This window comes from Chrysoperla carnea, chromosome 3 (genome assembly GCF_905475395.1).
Source record: "Chrysoperla carnea chromosome 3, inChrCarn1.1, whole genome shotgun sequence".
NCBI classification, from domain to species: domain Eukaryota; kingdom Metazoa; phylum Arthropoda; class Insecta; order Neuroptera; family Chrysopidae; genus Chrysoperla; species Chrysoperla carnea.
This window is the reverse complement of record NC_058339.1, coordinates 72,648,225-72,668,399: the sequence shown is the minus strand read 5'-3', so window position 1 is coordinate 72,668,399 and position 20,175 is coordinate 72,648,225. Positions and strand designations below refer to the sequence as shown.

Sequence of the window (20,175 nt, the reverse complement as noted above, 5' to 3'; positions counted from 1 at the left end):
TTTTAGAATGGTAACCATATTGAAAAATCTTCAGTGAAGTGTCTTATAATCTGTCAAATGTTATTTCAATCCTAATTACAAGAATGCCCGTCAAAGTCGACATAACACCACCACCTCCAGCAAATTCAAAACAACCAGGAATTACAAAATCACTTTTATACAACGGTTCAAAATTTCACGGATCACAAAAATCAAAAGGAAATTCGTATGAAGTTGAAGTGGTTTTACAGGTTAGAATTTATATTATTTATTTTGTTATTATACAAATAATTTTCATTTTTTATTGAATTCTAAATGATTTTTCCTTAGTATGTTGATGAAGAAAATTCATATTTATGTGGCTATTTAAAGATCAAAGGTTTAACAGAAGAATTTCCCACGTTAACGACATTTTTTGATGGTGAAATTATCAGCCAAAAATATCCTTTTTTGACGAGAAAATGGGACGCTGATGAGGATGTTGATAAAAAACATTGGGTATGTAATATTTATACACAGTTTTCCTAATGGAAAAATTTTCAACTTAGGAAATTTACAAAAATATGTTTAAATTGTCAGTGAGTATTTTAGACACTAATATCAATAAAATTTTATATAAATCTCATTGAAATTATATTAAAACTACGCAGTAATCAAATTATTCCTCCAATTTTGTTATTGTAGTAATTTTAAGTTAGAATTTTTTTCCCGCCCTTTTAAGAAATGTATCAGAACATCAAGCTATGCCATTTTTCGAGTAGGAATCTGACAAAGAAATAACTGTGATTATTAAAATAAAATTTTTGTATTTTAGAGTAAATTTTCATCATTCTATCAGTATGCAAAGACATTTAATTCGGATAGTTTCGATTATGACGCACTAGCACAAACGGACTTTGTATTTATGAGATGGAAAGAACACTTTTTGGTACCAGATCATAAAATAAAGGATATAAATGGAGCATCATTTGCTGGATTTTATTATATATGTTTCCAAAAATCAGCGGCAACCATTGAAGGTTATTATTACCATCGAAGCTCTGAATGGTTAGTTTTTTCGATAAATATTTTTGCTTAATTTTAGTCTAATATTTTCACCTCGAAAGAAAAGTTTGCGTTTATGTAAATTTTCTTAGACACGCCCACGCCCTCTTTTTAAATTTTCCTTAATAGTTATACAATTTAAATTAGAATCACAGATTATAATTTATTACATAAATAGATAGGCAACTCTACTGTACATGAAATGTTTTTCCATAGAGTCATCTGGAAAAAGGCACTTACAATAAACTATTTTTTTTTTTTTTAAATGGCGGGAATTAGATACTATTCGAAATATCTTTTTAAAATTTTAAAAGTAGATTAAATTTGCTATAATATGAGACTAAAATCGTCTCTGTAGACCCAGTAATTTCCGATAAAAACCTATTCAAAGTTCATCATTTACTCCAACTTCGCAATTTTTTGCAATATTTCACACATCACTCGAACTACTCTAGCTGGAGGTAGTTCCACTTATCTCTGACGTAATGTGCTGGTGTTGTTCAGGGTCAAAATTATTTCAAAACGACATAATATTGCAAAAAATTGCAAAGTTCGAAAAAATGATAAATTTTAAAAGGATTTATCTCGGAAAATATTGGATCTACAGAGACGATTCTAGTCTCATGTTGTAGCAAATTTATTCTACTTTAAAAACGTTATTTCAAAAACTACCCGTTTAGGGTTATAAACGCCAAAATCTAAATAGAAAACTGAAAATTTCACGGATTTTTTCGATTTTGACAAAGTTGCGTTCGTCGCTCGAGGTCACAAACTTGGATTATTCATTAGACCAACATCATAAATAAGTCTGCAAAAAAATCGGAACTACCGGATTTGAAGCAGACTACCCCATACTTTCAAACGAAAAGGTTACTGTATTATTTAATCTATTACAAACATTTTGTTTAAATTGAAAGGTCCGGTTTCTTACTGAAAAATCATGTATTGTCGAAATTCTATGAGGAAAAGTTAAAAAATCCTTATTTGGAAAAAGATACTATCTTCTAGTAACGTTCAACTTACTATTAAAATGGTTTTAATTTAATTCAATTAAACTCGCTTTGCTCGTAAGGGGCGGCCATTCGAGCCCTTAACTCCCGTATTAAACTTTTCTAATAATAACCTTTAATCGTTATAAATTAATCATAATCAGGTAAAGTATAGTAGTAAATTAGACAGGAAAATTCGAAATCATCAGAAGATTTTGAAAGTTGATTCTTGTGGTCACCCTGAAAAGGACAAATTTTTGTGATCTATTTCCCATAATAATATATTTTTTTTGTCCAATTTCATTGGACAACAAATTATTAAACCAAAAACTTTGTTTTTTTTTTTACAGGTTTCAATCGTTAAATTTAACTCATGTTCCAGAACACAGCATACAAATATATGAATTTAGATAAATGTTAACAAAATTAAATCCATACAAAATACTTATTAACAAGATCGCAAACACTAAAAACAAAAAACCAAGAAAAAAACAAAAAATAAATAAATTATGAATTCTAATTGAAATAAATGAAAAATAAGCTAAAAACTAATTGGCCAATATTTTTTATTATACTTTTGTACATTTAAAGAAAAAAAGGCACATGTAAAAATGAAAATACGAATCGAACAAATTTGCTTTTATTTTTCTTTTAAGAAAATATAAGATGGTATATTTATTAACTGTATAGTTAAAATCGGTTATAATGAGGGTGAAGGAACCTACAATCAATAAAAGCATGCATATACACATCTATTTCGAATAATTAACTGAGAGAAATATCACTAAGACCCAATTTGGTGACTCGCTAAAAATAAACCTTCTCTGAACAAAAATGAAAACTCGATATTCGAAAGACAAACTGGAATACCAAAAAGTCGGATTGGGAGCGCCCTAATATATACATTTTATCCAGAGACGGATTAAGAAATTTTGCGCCCATAATCAAATTAAAAAATTAGCATCCCTTGTAATAAAAATCTGTCAATAAAGATCTTTCTTTTAGTTCTTTAGTTTAAAGTTCTTATTTCTTAGAACCTGTAAATGGTGTTGATTATTTGGAGTTGCTCTTCGTCTCTGGCTGTCGTTGTTAAATAAGAACGTAGATACATTAAACAAAAAACTACGCACGCGCTCCTTTGTAACCTCCCGCTTGTAGGCATATACCGCCTGATTTGCCTTACGGACCCGCCTCTTATTTTATCTGTCTAGAATAATTATATAGTGAGAGAAATGTCACTAAAAGTTAGTTTGGCGACTCTCACCAAAAGTTATTGTTCTTTAAAGAAAACCTTTTGGTATTTTAGATTGTCTTTTGACGATCATGTTTTATTTTTACTCGGAGAAAGGATAATTTTTGCAAAAATATCATCAAAAGAGGTCCTAAGTTGAACCTTACTAAAAAAATGAATTACTATAAGAGTGAATTTTTATTGGCATCGAATTGAGAGATGGTTATTGAAATAAATCGTTGTATTTATTTTAATAAAAATTAATAACTGCTAGCTGGTCTTGTGTTTCAGGGCTCAATGTTTGTAAGTCTCAAAATTAAGATCAAAATAATATATGTTGATCGTTATCGTCTACTAATTCTAATAACGGTTAGTCGGCTATAACCCATATGTCAATATGTCAAATGTTATTATATGTTTCCAGATATATTTGGATTCTGCTTGTACCTTACCAATTCTTCGTTATAACCGATTTTTTTGGCTGTATTTCCATCAATTTTTTTCTTGATGAATAGAAGTAGGTTTTTTTTTTTGTTTTTTAAGGATGAAACTGATTTGTAGTAACGTTCAGAAATTTTTATTTTGTTTTTTTTTTTTTATATTTTTAAAATTTGGTATATTAATTATTACAATATTTTTTTTATATACATAAATAAATCGATTTTAAACTCTTTTATCCACGTTAAATATATTTTAAAAATGACTTATTGAAGGCCCGTTAATGGTTATGTACATTTTAAGAATAGTCTTGTTAATTTTAATGACGAAATATGCTATATTTTATTAGCTCAACAGCATTATTTTCAGTTTTAATTAAGGAAGTTACTCCTCTACCTCGTCAGATAGAAATGATATATTTTTGATTCTAGAAAAGGTGTGTATAAGAAATCTAAGCACCTGATAAACGGGATGTTTTTTTTTAACTAGACATGTATCTGAAAATCGAAAAATAAGTTTTATTGAGAAAAATGCTTCAAGCAAAAAATGTGCTTCGACATCTCTTATCAGTTACAAAGCGGAGTATCATTTTAATTGACCTTGAAAGTCGAGATCGGATTTAATGTCTGAGTAAAATGTGCGTGCATTAATTCAATTTTTTTATAAACCATTTTTTGTTCAGTAAAACATATTTTTTTTGTAGTTTCAAGCATATGCCAGGTTAGAAAAAACCACTCCGAATAAGGTGCACACAAAGTTAACAGATAAAAATTGACTGTGAGTGGGATAACTTTGGATAGGTTTTTAAAAATTGGAGTACTGTGTTTGCTGATTTACCTTCTTAAGTCTTTTCTCACCAAATCATTATCTTATTATTGTCTATTTTTTAATTTGATGGCGGCTTTCCAACTTGGGAGTCAATTTTTATTTTCTCATAAGGTTGTGCTGGATAAAAAAATTTGGATTCATAACAGTCATATTTTTTTGACTGACGTTAAATTGGCAATACGGCAACTTTCGCCAGAGTTAGGCAATGGGCATTTTTAATTCATTTTGACTAATATATTATGATTATACTCTGGCGATAATGTGACGATTTCGCCAGTTTGATGCCACACAAAAAAAAAAACATGACTCATATATACTATTCACTCGGTATTAATGGAAGAAAAGAAATATTTTATTTGGCGTGGCTACGGAGCTTCTTAGTTTTTATCTACCCATTAATATTTGTAATTCTCTGCGATTTAGAATTGTATAATTATATTGATTGATTTTGAATGGAATTCATGATTTGAAAGAGAGTTACAAGACTTGAACTGAACTGAAGTAGAGGCATCCAGAAAAGAAGAGTGTTTGATTGATTAAATAATTAACTGACTGATTGTTGTACATCGATATAAAAAATTTTCTACAAAATTACCATTCTGGTTATTATACCAAATTTTTTTTTTTTTTGTATTTTGAATCATTTATTTTGTTTTAATTTATGTACAAAGTTATGAAAATATGTATATTTCGTATGTTTTCTATTTTTATTTAAATTTCTTCGTTAAATAATGGATTTTTCTTTAAAAAAAAATTTCTTTAAAACTCCTTTATATTATGTTTGTACAATTATGTATTTTAAATTTTTTTGAATAGCCAATGATGGTTTCGAACGCCTCACCGATTATTACAAGTGGTTTCAATTGTTTGTCTTCTCAGAAATATTATTCTTTTTATGATCGCTGCACCGGAAACATTTTTCATATCAAAGAAAGAAAATGACAAACCAAAAAATCAGTTTAGTTGTTTCACCTAACGAAACATTATTTCGAGGATATTTTACCAGAAGATTAATTATATTCCCCCATCGCAATCCCGGGAAGGTTGCAGTATCCTCCTGCCTCATGAAGGGTAGATGCCTTTTGATTTTAGAGTTTCAATTGATAAAATTTATACGAGTAAAATTTATTAGTAATTCTTCACAGCTTAGGTTATTTAGATTTTCTAACATTTCGATAACTTCAATCGGTAAACTAGCAAACCATTTTTAGTGTCCTTCTAAAAGTTACGGTGTGCAGCTCCTATAACATGGTGGCCATATTACTGAAAAATTGGGAAAAGTCAGGGAATTTCATTTTGGAAATACAATGGCCACCATGTATAAATACAGAGATAAACCGCAGATTAATATTGGTGAATACAATCTATCGAAATCACTTGGAATATTAAAGATGTTAGATAAAGAAGGCTCGATTATGTTTGGCTTTTGGATTATTGTCCAGTTCTCATAAACATTCTTAGTATTAACGGGCTATACTCAAGAAATTCACTAGTTCTCGAAAATTATGTTCATTGGTAGTATTATTATCGGTCTAACAACCCTAACATGTAATTACAAATTAGCTGGAGGAGGTAAATAATGACGGTTTCGAGGACAATATAAAAAAAAAAGAATGTTTATGAATACGAAGAGACGTTATCCCAGTGAATTACATATCTAGTAACGATTTCGAAATGTTTTATGTTCTTTATTTTTCGATCGGACTAATAAAGTGATCCATTTAGGATATTTTTAAAGGTAATATTATTGTTATCCAATATTCGCTTAAAATAGTTTCGTGACATTGTAGAATAAATAAAATTCATATCATTAGTTGCTCAAAATCATATTTTTCCAATTTCGTTTATCACTTTATTATTCTGTTTTTGTATCATCTAAAAAAAATTAATCTGCTTATTTTTTATAAAATCCCTAAAAATATTGGTCTGTACTAAAAAAAAAATAAGCAAAATATATTCAGACACGACTTATGTAACCCGCGGCTTAGTGTTACTGCCTCATAATAAATTCGCTCTTTTTGGAATGTGAAATTTTTAAACGATTTATAAAAACTTATCTAATTGCCAAAACAAAATTTTTCTATACATTCACAATGATTTTTTATTGGTGTTTAAAAAGATAGATTTCGGACTTTGATATTCACAAAAAAAAATTAGGAGATGATGTTTTTGCTATTAATATTTTCAATTGAAAAATTATATTTTAATAAAAAAAAGGGCAGTAAACTGAAGCATTTATTAAATTGTAAAGACCCTGTGACATAAAATTCCATAATTAATGTTTATATTTTAATTATGCTTTGATTTTAAAATTTTATCTCCATTTTTTAAAATTATTTATTCGTGTTTTGTTTACAGTTTAAAATTTAATTCATTCACTAACATTATTTTATTTTATTGCATAATTGGATATTATTGTGTAATAATTAATTAATAATTGTATAAAATAAAAATATTAAAGGCATTAATATTTTGTTTTATTTAAATTTTCTTGCTTAGCAACTTTTTTTAAGGACCAAATCAGCTCTAAGGAGTAAGGAAGCTAACTTTTTATAAGCAAATTGTCAAACAAATAATAATTCACAGGCGCTACCAGAGGCGGATTCAGAAATTTGCGCCGCCGTAATAAAAATAAGTATTTCTATAATTACTAAATATACTTTCACTCTGAATGTTTCCCAACCAGATAATGTCTTCGGCAGATTCCATTTGCTGTGAGTTTTTTCTTGTATATTCCCTTTGTGTCCTTTTTCATATTCTTTGACTATATAAACCTTTTCATCATGCCATAAGCGAAAATGCAAACTTTATTTTTTCGTTCATCAATAAGATAGATGGAAAATATTTGTTATTTTACCACATTGGTTATAAATCATTTAATCCGAAACAAAAGTGAATCGTGAGTTTTAAAATGAAAAGGTTTCGAAATTGGTAATTCCAAGCCTTGCTGTTGTATCTCGAATTATTTAGACTTGGTAACTCGAACAAAATGTTATTTCCCTGCGAGGTATTGATAGTACATATTTCTACTCTGCAACTCGAATTTCAAAAAGCAGACTCCGTAAGTCGTAGTTAGTAAAATATAAGCGCGCCTTTCTAAGTCGAAATTTTAACAATTAAATCCTCTGTATCTCGAACTACTTGTAAGCCGAAAACTCATAAATTCTAAATTTTTTGTATTTCAATTGAGGTTCGAGTTATCGAGGTTCCACTGTATCAATTTTTTTATCACACCCTTTTTGCTGTGATTATAAAAAAGAGAAGATTTCTTTAAACTCAAATGACCAACTCCAGTCTTTTTTTGTAAAAAATAATATTTTGACCTAGTTTCTTTCCTATTTTTAAACAAACTACAGTTAGAACAATAAAAAGAAGAATTTCTAAAGATAAGGTTAAATAAATCAAGTAGACGAAATGTGTTCATTCTGATTTTATTTTTCTTCTTCGAATGAACAATACATAAATTAATTTTAATTTTACAAACAATCAATAAGTCTTGTAAAAAAAATTAAAAAACAAAATTAAATACACCAAAAACAAGCCATTTAATGCTTCAGAATCTAAATTTTTAGAAACGAATTAAGTTTAGTACGATTATATATTTTACAACAAAACACATAAAACATTTAATTCAATTTTATCTAACACATTGATTGCATATAGTGAAAACTAAAGGGAATCACATATGGGATTTTAGTGTGATCTACACGTGAGAATAAGTTATTTCTATGTTGTATTCTATGAAATAAAAAGAAACTTAGAATGATCGTTTGTAAAATTATTAAACATACATAATAAATTATGAACTATACTTAAGATGACGTAATTGCATGATTATAAATAAAATGAAATGAAAATGATTTTTTTTGTAAAAAAGATATATTTTATGAAAAAAATTTAGTTCAGAAGCCGGTGATCAATTTCATACGTTTGTAATATAATTAAATCTTGTGATATCAAAAAATGGCTATAAAATGTATGATGTTATAGTCTACAGTACAGAGAGGGAGTATAGTTTCGTGATTAACACTCTTACGGAACTTCGTAAGTGGCTTCATTCCATTGAAATCTACAACGTTAACATTTACGAAAACTTTGAAATTGAGCCGTTTTCAATATAGAAGATGGGAAACATGTCAATTAAACGACTTATTAAAAAAATATGAACCGTTTGCTTTTTTCTCGAATGTAAGATAAATGAATAAAATAAGAGAGAATAATAGTGGCCTAAAAAAATATTGGGCCGTTTAAATTTACCAACAACCGGCAAATATTTACAGAAATGTTCAATAAATATTAGTAAAATTGAGCCGTTTTCTCAGACTTATCCCGGAGGGTATATGTTTTCTCACCCTGGAGGGTGTGTTCTTTGTATGGCGTATGCATTCGATAAAAAAATGAGCATCCGATTCCGATTTTCCGAAATTTTACAGCTAAGGGAGTGAAAAACGGAGGCAAAGTTTGTATACAAATTTGTCATTTTAAGTCCACTACTTAACCGATTTCAAAAATTTTCACCTATAGAATGCTACATTGTCAGACAAGTAACATGGACTGTATTTGATTTTCAAAAAAAAAAATTAAAACTCATTAAATTTTGAACAAAAGGTAAGTTAAGTGAGGTTAAGTCAAGTGAAGATTATAAGAGGGTATTCTCTATTTTTTCAAGTTGAAATTGCCCATTAAAACGGGCGAGTATCTGCTAGTAATGTATAAATCTCTGCGCTCGCTAATAACCAAGTTGTTAAACAGCGACCCTAATTAAAATTAAAAGTCTTGCTATTCTAATAATTATTTTTTTCTCAGTTTAAAATTACAGAGAATTAAGAAAATGTTCATCAAAGATATAAGAAAATGTTACGAAGATCTAAAGCACTTACGTGGGTATTTCTTATGCTACTTTTCAAGTTTTCCGCAGCCTCGTTTAAACTTTTTGAATTTTCAGAAAATTGTGACTTAATATTACGATGTATGAAATTAATCAACGACTCACTGGTTTATTTGCATTAAAAATCAATTTGTTATGACGAGTTAAACTGTATGTACTTGAAATAAAAAATACTAAGGTTATTCATAAAAAAAAAACACACGTAGAAAAAATATTACAACAAAAATTTAGGCCAGACAATTGGAAACATACAAGGCGAAAATACATTATGAATATAATTGGAATTTTTTTTACTATTAAACTGACTTTGAAAGTTCATTAGTAAATTCAATGAGATACATTAGTGAGAAAATATTTTGCAGGAGACAAGGGAAATTTTCTCAGATAAAAAAATACACAACTGTATATAACTCGTCATAATGAAGCCACATATGACGTTTAGAATATGTGTAGAGACTCAGATCTCGATCAACAGTTGTCATTTACATGTAAATAATAATTATATAAAAGGTCAAAGCTGTCTGCGTTTTCTGCTGAGAGATATGACACACATTTCTAATATGAGAGGACTCGTTCCACCAAGTTTTTAATAACTTACCGTTACAACGAAGAAATTTATGTTTAACCTTCGTAAGAAGGTCTTTCAGACTAATTACAAATGGCAATCCCTTCTCTTTAAGAAAGTGTTTATCGTATTAAAAATCTCTCGGCAACCTTTAACCTGAATTTTAGAAAGTTATTAAGCTCTAAAAATCTTTCTTAAATTCCTATAGCGACAATTGATGTTATGTGGTTCTGTCCCTTAAATGATTTGAGCAATTTTGAAGTTTAAACTATCATCAATAACAAATTGAAAAACAAAAGAAATAACAATACTTATGGGTTCCATATATTTATAAATATTGGATACTTTTTCAATTAAAAAAAAATTAATTACGTAAATTCTTCACAAAATTTGTAAGATCAAATTCTTCTTCATATTGTTTATGATCCCAAAGATCTGGAAGGCCTTCTAAAACTGACTTCATTGTAGCTGGGCCATTTCCACCATTATTTGTTTGATTACCGGAATTTGATGATTCAGGTTGATGAGAAAACAAATCTAATAAATCACCGGTACCCATTGTATTTAGACTAGAATTTTCTCCACTAATTACAGTGTTTGCAGTCAATAATTTGAACTTTTGTAATCTGTAATAAAAGAAATTTTATTTATGATAAGATTTATGACTGTTGTTACTGATTTATGCTCTCTGTAAAATTATAAGCAAAAGTTGTAAAGTTAAAATAAGTATAAGTTGTGTAAGTTATATAAAAATATAATTATAAAATTATAGTATAAGTTTCCCTAGTCAATCGTTGATTTGGGAAATTGTGGAGCGCATCTTGCTATAAAAATTAATTGCTACAGCAAGACGGTATTAAGACGATTCATCCCATAATAACGAGTATGTTACACCGAGTCTTTCACGCTAGAGTGACTCAGTACCCAAATCATCCTGATTTATTATAATGCATGATGAAACCGTGAAAACAAAGAAAAGCTAGGGAATTATAAACTGTTACAGCTTGTAAATTTCCGTTTTTCTTTGCGTTTTATCTTACATTTACGAGATTAATAATTATGCAGAGGTTTTTAATTGGTGCTTTTCCGAACCACCCAATTGCAAATTGTGCGGAAACTTGTTATTTTCCGACGAAAATTTTTTACAAATTTATTAATAGCTACAATTTGAGCCCCGAACGGATTTTCTGCAAGTCATACAAGCCGAGAAAATAAATGGCGAAAAACGCGAACAAATCGTGTTTTCCCGTAAAGTTTCGAACGGATTTGAATTCATTTAGTTCATTTTTTTTTTTGCGTTTTTTAGGGCTAGAACAGCCTATTTTTTTTTTTTTTTTTTTTTTTTTTTTTTATTAAAATGCTTTTTTCGCAAAAAACTAGATATTTTCGTACCTTTCTAATTTTAAAGTAATTTTTTTTAAAACTACTATTTTTCTCCTAATTATGGCGTTGACCGCACTAATTAATCTCTCCTAATTAACCACACCGGTTAATTTATAATGAAACTGAAGTACTTTTGCGCCGCACATACTGCACTGATTGTGTTATTTAGCACAAAAGGGTTCGGTTCCTCTATGCTTTCATAGGGATCCTCAATTGAAATCTTGAAGTTTATAGATAATTATCTTGAAGAGTCAAGTATTTCGAGTGTTTGAGTAAATGATTATTAAAACACTGTAGCCTTGTGCACCGTGTTCCATTGTAGCCTTCCAATTAATATATCTGAGTACATTTCGGTAGAGTGAAAATTTCGCTTGAAAAACAGTCATATACCAACAAGACTAGAGAAATTGTTTCCTTAATTCTAGACCTTTATATTCAAAAGTTTCAACTTACCCCATAATTTTTTCCTCTAATGTATGTCTAGTTATGAGTCGATAAACATTAACAACACGTCGTTGTCCAATACGATGTGCACGATCCATAGCTTGTAAATCCCGTGTTGGATTCCAATCATGTTCAACAAATATAACCGTATCGGCACCAGTTAAATTCAAACCAAGACCACCTACCTGGGTGGTCAACAATAACACATCAATTGATGGATCATTATTAAAACGTGTAACAAGTGCATGTCTTTGTGCTGGTGGTATGCTACCGTCTAAGCGTAAGTATGTCACACCTGGTAAGTGTGTTTTAAATAAATCCTTTTCTAAAATGTCTAACATTACTTTTAATTGACAAAATATTAAAGCACGATGTTGATTTATTATTATTTCAGTGGATGTTGATGTTGGCGGTGTAACTGCTCCAATACCAAGGTCAATTAATAATTGTCTATAAAGAAAGAAAAAATATTTTGATGAATAAAAATGAGAAATTCTATATCGACGTTTCTCTAACTTCTCCCATACCGATTGGGTTTAAGATTTTGGACTTAATTCTGTCCCCAAGTACGTCAAAGCTTTTACAAATACAAATACAGGGTGGTCATTAATCAATTTTCAAACTTACCTAAAGATTTCTGATTTTGCAGTATAATTTATCATCTTATGATTTTTTAGAAATTTCTACAGATTAAGGTCACGCTAAAATACAATGCTTTTAGAATGTAGAAATTTAGTCCAAATTTCGATTTTTGTGTTACCCCTCGTAAATTTTCAGACAATATCTCAAAAACTGTGTATTTAATGGACAAATTATCGTGTTTTTGTAGAAAGTCTCGGTTTGTTCACGACAAATATTTTTTGACAAGAAATTATCTGAAATCGATCTGAGAAATTCGCTGTTCATATGGGAACTCAATTATCAAATGAGCCCAATTTTTGAATTTTTTGAGTCAAAATTATAATACGTTCTAATTTTATCGAAATTGGAAACAAAATTTTTTTTTTTTGGAATGATAAACAATTTTTTTTTTTTTTTTTGAATTTAATAAAACTCGAGTAATTTTAACACAGAAAGAAGTATTAAAATCGAGTTTATTTTACGATTGGTCGTAGATTTATTCAACGATATCCCTCTAAATCCTCTAAAAAAAACCCTATTTTTAAGATATTTTCGTCACCAACTCGTGAACTACTGATTTAGTCGTCAATGAACGATATCGCTCGAAATTCTGTAAAAAACCCTATTTTTAAGAGGTTTTCGTCCTCAACTCGAGAACTAATGATTTGGTCGTCAATGAACGGGAATGGAATAGAAATTTTGTGTTTTTTTTGTGTCTTCTTTACCCTATATGTTCCAAAAACAGATACAAGAAAAATTTTGAATTTCTTGGTTTTCTCTTCAAGTATTCATTCCGTCAATCATATTAATCGTATTATTCCGATTCGATCATATTCTATGAAAATTCTCGATTTCCAAGTTTATAACCACTCTGAGTATAAAGTTTTGATGAGTTAGTAGTGACCACTACTAATTAAAAATGCAGGAGTTAACTCACAAAATTTAATTCATGAAAAATATTACGACAAAATCCTTATCTAGTAGTCTATGTGCACAAAAGATTATTCTTAAAAAATAAGAGACAGATATTTTAAAGAAACATTAAAACTTACTTTAATGCTGGTAATTTAGCAGCATGCTGAATATTATCAAGTGTCATGTTCTGTTGCTGTAACTGATACATCATTTGTGTATACAACGGATGAGCGGGTGTCAAAACTAGTTTTGGATGATTACAAACATTTTGTAAATATCGAAGTGCTTGGAAAATGTGATTAGTATGTCCTGTTGCATTACTATTACTTCCTGTTGAAGCCGTAAACGATTCTTGTAAAGATTGATGAGCTTGTGATCTTGAAAAATCTTCATATAACTGTTCTTGTAATGGACTCAATTCACAATAATAATCCTGTGTAATCTTTGGCGGTAAATCATCCAAAACATCTTCTTTCATACGTCTCAAAAGAAACGGCAAAACTTGTCGATGCAACGATTCCATTGCAATGGCACCAGCTTCTTGTTCTTTTGGTGAACTTTTTGGATCACGACTAGCTAGTATAGGTCGGCTAAATCGAGCTGTAAATTGTTTTTCTGTTCCCAAAAATCCTGGCATTAAGAAATCGAATAATGACCATAATTCTAATACATTATTTTGGATAGGTGTGCCGGATAAAATTAATCGATGATTGGCAGTTAATTGTTTAATTGCTTTCGATGACTTGGTTTTACCATTTTTAATAATATGACCTTCGTCTAAAATACAATAATTCCATTTAATTGCACTAAAGAAATCAATGTCTTTTCGGACGATTTCATATGATGCGACAATTAAATTATGATGTTTAACTTTATGGCGTAGTTTTTCACGTTCCGCAGGTGGACCAACAAATTGTAATGGTCTTAAATATTTAGCAGATAAAAATTTTTCTACTTCATATACCCAGTGGCCAGTCAATGTTGGTGGACATATGACTAGAGACGGTAATGGGGCACAATCAACTGCTTGAGTTTCTTTATACTTTTGGTCACGATAGTAATGGTCACTAGCCAACATGCAAATCGATTGAAGAGTTTTTCCTAAGCCCATATCATCACATAATATTCCATGTAACTTATATTGATTGAGAAATGCTAACCAATTAATACCAGCCTAAAATAAAATTTATAAATGTAAAAAATTGTAGTATAGTCTATGTCATTAAAAACGCTCGAATTAAAACATTCTAAGTGTTACTATTATAACATAACATATGATGAGTACGCTTAGAATGTTTTAACTGTTGTAATTTTTATGGAATCAAGTATACATAATTTTTGAGGAAACCTTACTTGTTGATAGCTTCGAAGTTCAGCCTCAATTGGTATTGCAATAGTGTAATCTGGAATTGTACTTGGTGTTAAAAGTTGTCGTAAAAATGATCTTTCACGTTCTCTTTGTCCACGTAACGACTCAGAGAGAGCATTCGGTTCAGGAACAGCGCCATCTAATGGCATTAATTGTACAAGTGTTGCAAAACTATGTGTCGCCATCAGCCGTACACTTTCATTTTGATCACTCATACGACCTAGAAAAAAATAGGCAATATAAAATTAAATAATATCGATCGATCGAATAACAATTTCGGAATATAGACAAATTTCGAACTCACCTAGAAGTGGTACAATTAAAAGCGTAACGTATGGTACAATATTAAATTGCAAAGAGTCTACAATACACGCAATAGCTTCGACTGCACCTTGACGATGAGTATCAAAATGTACGGCGCCTAATAATGGTAAAATTTTTTCAACAACCAATTCCATGACACTAACTGGGGCTAATTTTGCTATAGATGCTAAACATCTTGCGGCTAAATGTCGTACAGCACGATATGTGTGTGTTAAAAGTTTTGCCAGTCGCGGTAAGGCGATTTCCAAAATTGTTGGTAGCAACGCAGAATGTACGGATCCTGCACATACTTCTAATACTTGTAGCGACGATACTAATGACTCTGCTGCTGCTGCACTATTTACAGTGAGTTCTATGAAATAAATGTTTTAATAAGATTAAAAGTTTTAAAGATTTATTTCTGAATACAAACCATTATATTCTGGATCAATAGTCTTCGACAGATCGCTAACAATCAACTCCCATAGTCGAGGTAGTTTTGTTGGCAAATCACTGCCAAGATATTCTGTGATGGATGTTAAAGCAAGCATTGCACCACGCCTTTGTATTTGATTGCTTTTTTGGGCATCATCTTCTGCAAATAAATCTTCAACTGGTACATCACTAACTGGTGGACGACCAGGTCCTCGACCAGTTGAACTATTTGTTCTTCGCAAAGCTGCTTTTTCTGCAGTTTTTTGCATATTTGTTAATGTTAATATTCCAGAAAATTGATCACCAGATATAACTGGCGTAGCTGCCCTACTGCCTTCATCAACACCGCTATCAACACTACCGGGTGTTTCAGATACCTAAAAATCGAAAATTTAAAACAAACGCTTTGACTACCGTTTCTAAATTCACTTTTAGGTCTCAGCCCTAACAAAAATTCGACAAGTAAAATTGAAGCGCATACTTACAACAATTTTAGGTGTAAAATCTGGATCAGAACATAACAATGTACACAAATTTGAAACAATTTTTGCATTTGGACATGGTTCTCGAGTAATACATTGCTTAACTAATTTTGCTAACGAATTTGCTGACGTTGCTTGTAAACGTTCTTCATTTTCTCGTTTAATCGATTCCATTAGAGGTTTTACAACAGGATTTAATTTTTCAGGAAGCGCTTCTAAATATGTACACGCTCCAGCTAATGCTGATAACGATCTGAAAACAATTTTTTTTTAAATTCCCGTTTCGTTCAATAAATACTAATAAATATTTTTGAACTTACGATATCGTTAACACTTGTTGATCTTTGACTGTGCTTTGAGCAGATGAATTAATTGAACGACGCCGTTCTTCTAGACTAGCCATCACTTTTGGTTTTAACCTAGCTTCGGTAATAATATTCGCCATAGTGTTATCACTTAAACGTGATATTTGATCTAAAGTTAGAACAGATCCAGCATTTGAGATGTTCTCGGGACAAATCTAAAAAAAACATAAAATTTAGACAAATGTAAGATTTAAACGAAATCTTGTAAACAGGTCTTATAATCCAGTTACTTTGTACATTACAGTCTGCGTCAGAATTACACAAATTTGCTACAATATGAGATTAGAATGGTCTCTGTAGACCTAATAGTTTCCGAGTCTTTCAAAGTTTATCATATTTTCGAACTTCGCATTTTTTTGCAATATTCTGTTGTTCTTCGTCGGAGGTAAGTGAAACTACCCCCGCTAGAGCAGTTCGTGTGAAGTCTGAAATATTGCAAAAAATTTCCGACGTTAGAAAAATGATGAATTTTGAACAGTCTACAGAGTCTAAAGGGACAATTCTTGTCTCATGTTTTAGCAAATTTAGTCTACTTGAAAAACATCTTAAAATGGTACGATCAAAAACTAGCCCTTTAGGGTTATAATCGCCGAAATCTGAAAAAAATTTCACGGTTTTTTTAGATTTTTGGCAAAATTGCGTTCGCCGCTCGAGGTCACAGATTATTCATTGGACCAACATCATAAACTAGTCTGCGAAAAATCAGAATTACCGGATTTGACGTTAGCGGAATAGTCGGAAACTATTGGATCTACCGAGCCTATTCTAGTCTCATATTGTAGCAATTTTAGTCTACTTCCTTCCTGGAAAACGTCCTGAAAAATTACTATCAAAAACTAGTACTTCGCCAAAAATCTGAAAAAGCCGAAATTTCCCGATTTTTTTTCGGATTGTTCATCAGACCAACACCATAAGTCTGCAATAAATCAGAACTACCGGATTTGATACAAACTACACCGTACTTTCAGACGACAATGATACCGTATTATTAGCATTGCATAATGTATCAAATATCGATCACGAGAGTTGTATTTATGAAAGTTTACTCTAAGATTTTAATGCTGTTTACTCTAAGTTTTGCCAGTTGTTGGTTTGAGAGCGAAGACCTATTTACATTATCGTGAATTAAATTTTACCTTGTAATGTTTTAAAGTAGCAATAAAATCTTTCGTTTCTTGTAAAAGTCGTGTAAACGAAACAGCAATTTCATCAAAATATAAACACTCAGTTAAACATAAATGAAGACGTTGTTTAAGTGCCTCTGGACATGGACGTGTTGTTTCTGTATCAATTCGAGCCCATTCAGCAATTATGAGACCAGTCATCATACGCTGAAATGCTGACTTGGATTGTAAATAAGCGACTAGAACTTTCACATAACAATCTACGGGTGATTCTACATCTGACGTATAAATAATTCCGGGTGCTGGTTTTACAATATATGACGATAATAAACCTAGCATTCTAGCGGCCATACATCGTGCTCGCATTACATTCGCTTCTCGTACAGGTAATGGGGTTGTTTCGCTACCACCAATAAACCATTTTTGTTGATGATTTAAACTTTCTTGACTTAAATCTGTACCAGATTGTGAATATAGATCATTTGACATTCGACTTCTTCTTTCCTGAAAACAAAGATCGATTGTAAACATTAATCTGCACACATAAACCACAAGGTCCCTTGAGTTTAATTAGAACATAAATTATAGACATCGCTTACTTTTAAGCTCCTAGATTGGATCAACAAAGATGCATCAAAAGGTAATTTTGCCGGTTGCATTGTTAAACAAATCCATGTACTAACAAATGGACATGCGGCATGTAATAATTCAGCTAGTCCCGAATTTTGTACTAAATTATTCCAAACTTCTTCCACAATTTCCTGAACATCACTAATATGTTCGACTAATACACGTTGGAATACATGTCGTAATGCATCTTGAAGTAATTCGGCATTCCAATGTAGATTAGCATTTGTAGCTTCACCAATATTCGATTGAACTTGCGTTAACGTACGAAGTGTTTGCAATGTGGCACGACGAACCGAGGATGTACTGTGACATAAATATGGCCATAGACGTGGTACAACTTCAGCAAGTGAAATAGGACTGGGAATCAAAAATAATAAAATAAATATTGGATAAAGATTTGGATTTTTCAAAGAAACTTACGGTAATAATGGCTGTGATTCTGGTAAGCTAAGAATAGCAGCTAATAAACCCATAAAACTATTACAAGCAGCCGCTAACTCATCTTGTTCCCCTAACAGTTCCCATAAACGTGAAACAACAGGAGCTACAGCTTCTGGTAATAGTCTTACAAGTGCTGGCGCGACTGGTATTAAAGCAGCAGCCGCAACTGCTCCAACATCGTCAACTGGATCCGATAAACCAGATAAAATTGATGGGAACGAATCTGGTAACAATAAAGGAACTAAATCCTCTCGCACAGCAAGCATATATTTTAAACCTAAAAGACCTCCATGTCGTGCTTCCCATTCTTTTTGTTGGAGTAATTGTAACAGTAATTTTTTAACGTGTTGAACTGCTTCCGGTGTCATTATACTCATTGTCGTACCAAGACATTGGGCAGCAGTTTCTCTAACGGGTGCAACGACAGCATCCGACACAAAATCACCAAATCTATCTAAAGCTAATACACATAACAATCGTGTTGCTGTATCCTCCAACCAAAGTTGATGGTGTTCTTCCATCTACAAATAAAACAAAATTTCAACTTACCCATCAATTTTTACAATTTTGAACATACCTCTTCAGCTGTAGAATAAGCTAACCGCCCAGCTCCTTTACCATGCGTTCGTAATAATTCTCGCATAGTTGTAGCAGCCCCATGACGTGTTTCCCATGAAGAACTAAATAATCCTATACATAAATTTTCAAAAAAATTTTCTAATGGCCATTCTATGGCATCTGGACCCCAATTACCCGTTGCATCAGGTGTACAATCTAAATATAAAAATAATATGTAAAAAATAATCCCACAAAAACAAAAGTAACGGTTAAATTACCTCCTAATATAGGAAATTCTTCTTTTACTTTAAAATCATTTTCGAGTTTAATACGTTTTCGATCTGGATAATCATTTTCATTTGATGTCCCGCAATCATCATTATTCGGCGGTTCTCTAGACCGTTGTTTATTAACTGCCTGTCGTGCTTTTCGTCTGGCTCGATTTATTTCTCTTGAACTTAAACCCGCATCATTCGATATTTTGATTACTTCACTAATATGTTGCTAAAAGGAAAAAAATACGATAATTATATTCTGTTCCAAATTTATTTCTAAAATTTAAGCTTACCTTATTAAGATTATTATCGTTACTTAATTTAGCTTGTGGCGTATGACTATTTATCAAATCTTCGTTACTCAACATTCCCGACATGTCAATACCAATTTTTGCAGCAAAATCTAAGCCAAGTTTAGCATTAAGCTGTTGTCGTTGATATGCTAAACGTTCCTTTCCATCAAGATGTACTATAAAAACAAACATTAGAAATATTTCAAAAGAAATTCAAACGAAAAGTCTTTTAGAAATAATTGACTGATCAGATATAGTTTTTTATTCAGATTTTTTATTTGTAAGCGGAAAATTGCCTTCTTATGGAGGCGATTCTAAATGGAAAATGTTCTTCAGAATTATCAGAAATAATACAGAATCGGAAATTTGGACAGAAAGAATTATTTGTTATATAAAATAATGTTTACTTACAAGATTTGGTATCTTCATCCAAATCATATTCATTCCCTTCCGACCCCATTAAGTGATTACTTTTTGATAATACTTGTTCCATATCTAATTGTTGTAAACGTAATTTACCCGTAAATTGTGGCTTTCTATCTTCGTCATTATCTAAAAAAAAAAAAAAAATGAAT

General features: G+C 30.8%; 2 protein-coding genes across 2 annotated transcripts in view; one reads left to right on the top strand and one right to left on the bottom strand.

The window, feature by feature from the left end:
- On the top strand, nucleotides 1-3,844 carry LOC123294817 (glucose-induced degradation protein 4 homolog). Its single transcript, XM_044875981.1, has 4 exons — nucleotides 1-230; nucleotides 310-477; nucleotides 794-1,026; nucleotides 2,363-3,844. The coding sequence occupies exons 1-4, from the start codon at nucleotides 84-86 to the stop codon at nucleotides 2,424-2,426; spliced, it is 612 nt and encodes a 203-aa protein (XP_044731916.1). The 5' UTR covers nucleotides 1-83; the 3' UTR covers nucleotides 2,427-3,844.
- A 4,201-nt stretch (nucleotides 3,845-8,045) lies between these two features.
- The window catches only part of LOC123296854 (TATA-binding protein-associated factor 172), a 37,172-nt gene continuing 25,042 nt past the window's right edge, over nucleotides 8,046-20,175 (bottom strand). The window contains 14 exon segments of the mRNA XM_044878530.1: nucleotides 8,046-10,588; nucleotides 11,799-12,239; nucleotides 13,463-14,499; nucleotides 14,679-14,914; nucleotides 14,999-15,780; nucleotides 15,862-16,167; nucleotides 16,235-16,422; nucleotides 17,386-17,907; nucleotides 17,994-18,390; nucleotides 18,454-18,995; nucleotides 19,052-19,248; nucleotides 19,311-19,536; nucleotides 19,601-19,776; nucleotides 20,012-20,144. Coding sequence (XP_044734465.1) covers nucleotides 10,327-10,588; nucleotides 11,799-12,239; nucleotides 13,463-14,499; nucleotides 14,679-14,914; nucleotides 14,999-15,780; nucleotides 15,862-16,167; nucleotides 16,235-16,422; nucleotides 17,386-17,907; nucleotides 17,994-18,390; nucleotides 18,454-18,995; nucleotides 19,052-19,248; nucleotides 19,311-19,536; nucleotides 19,601-19,776; nucleotides 20,012-20,144 — 5,445 coding nt within the window. The 3' untranslated portion in view covers nucleotides 8,046-10,326.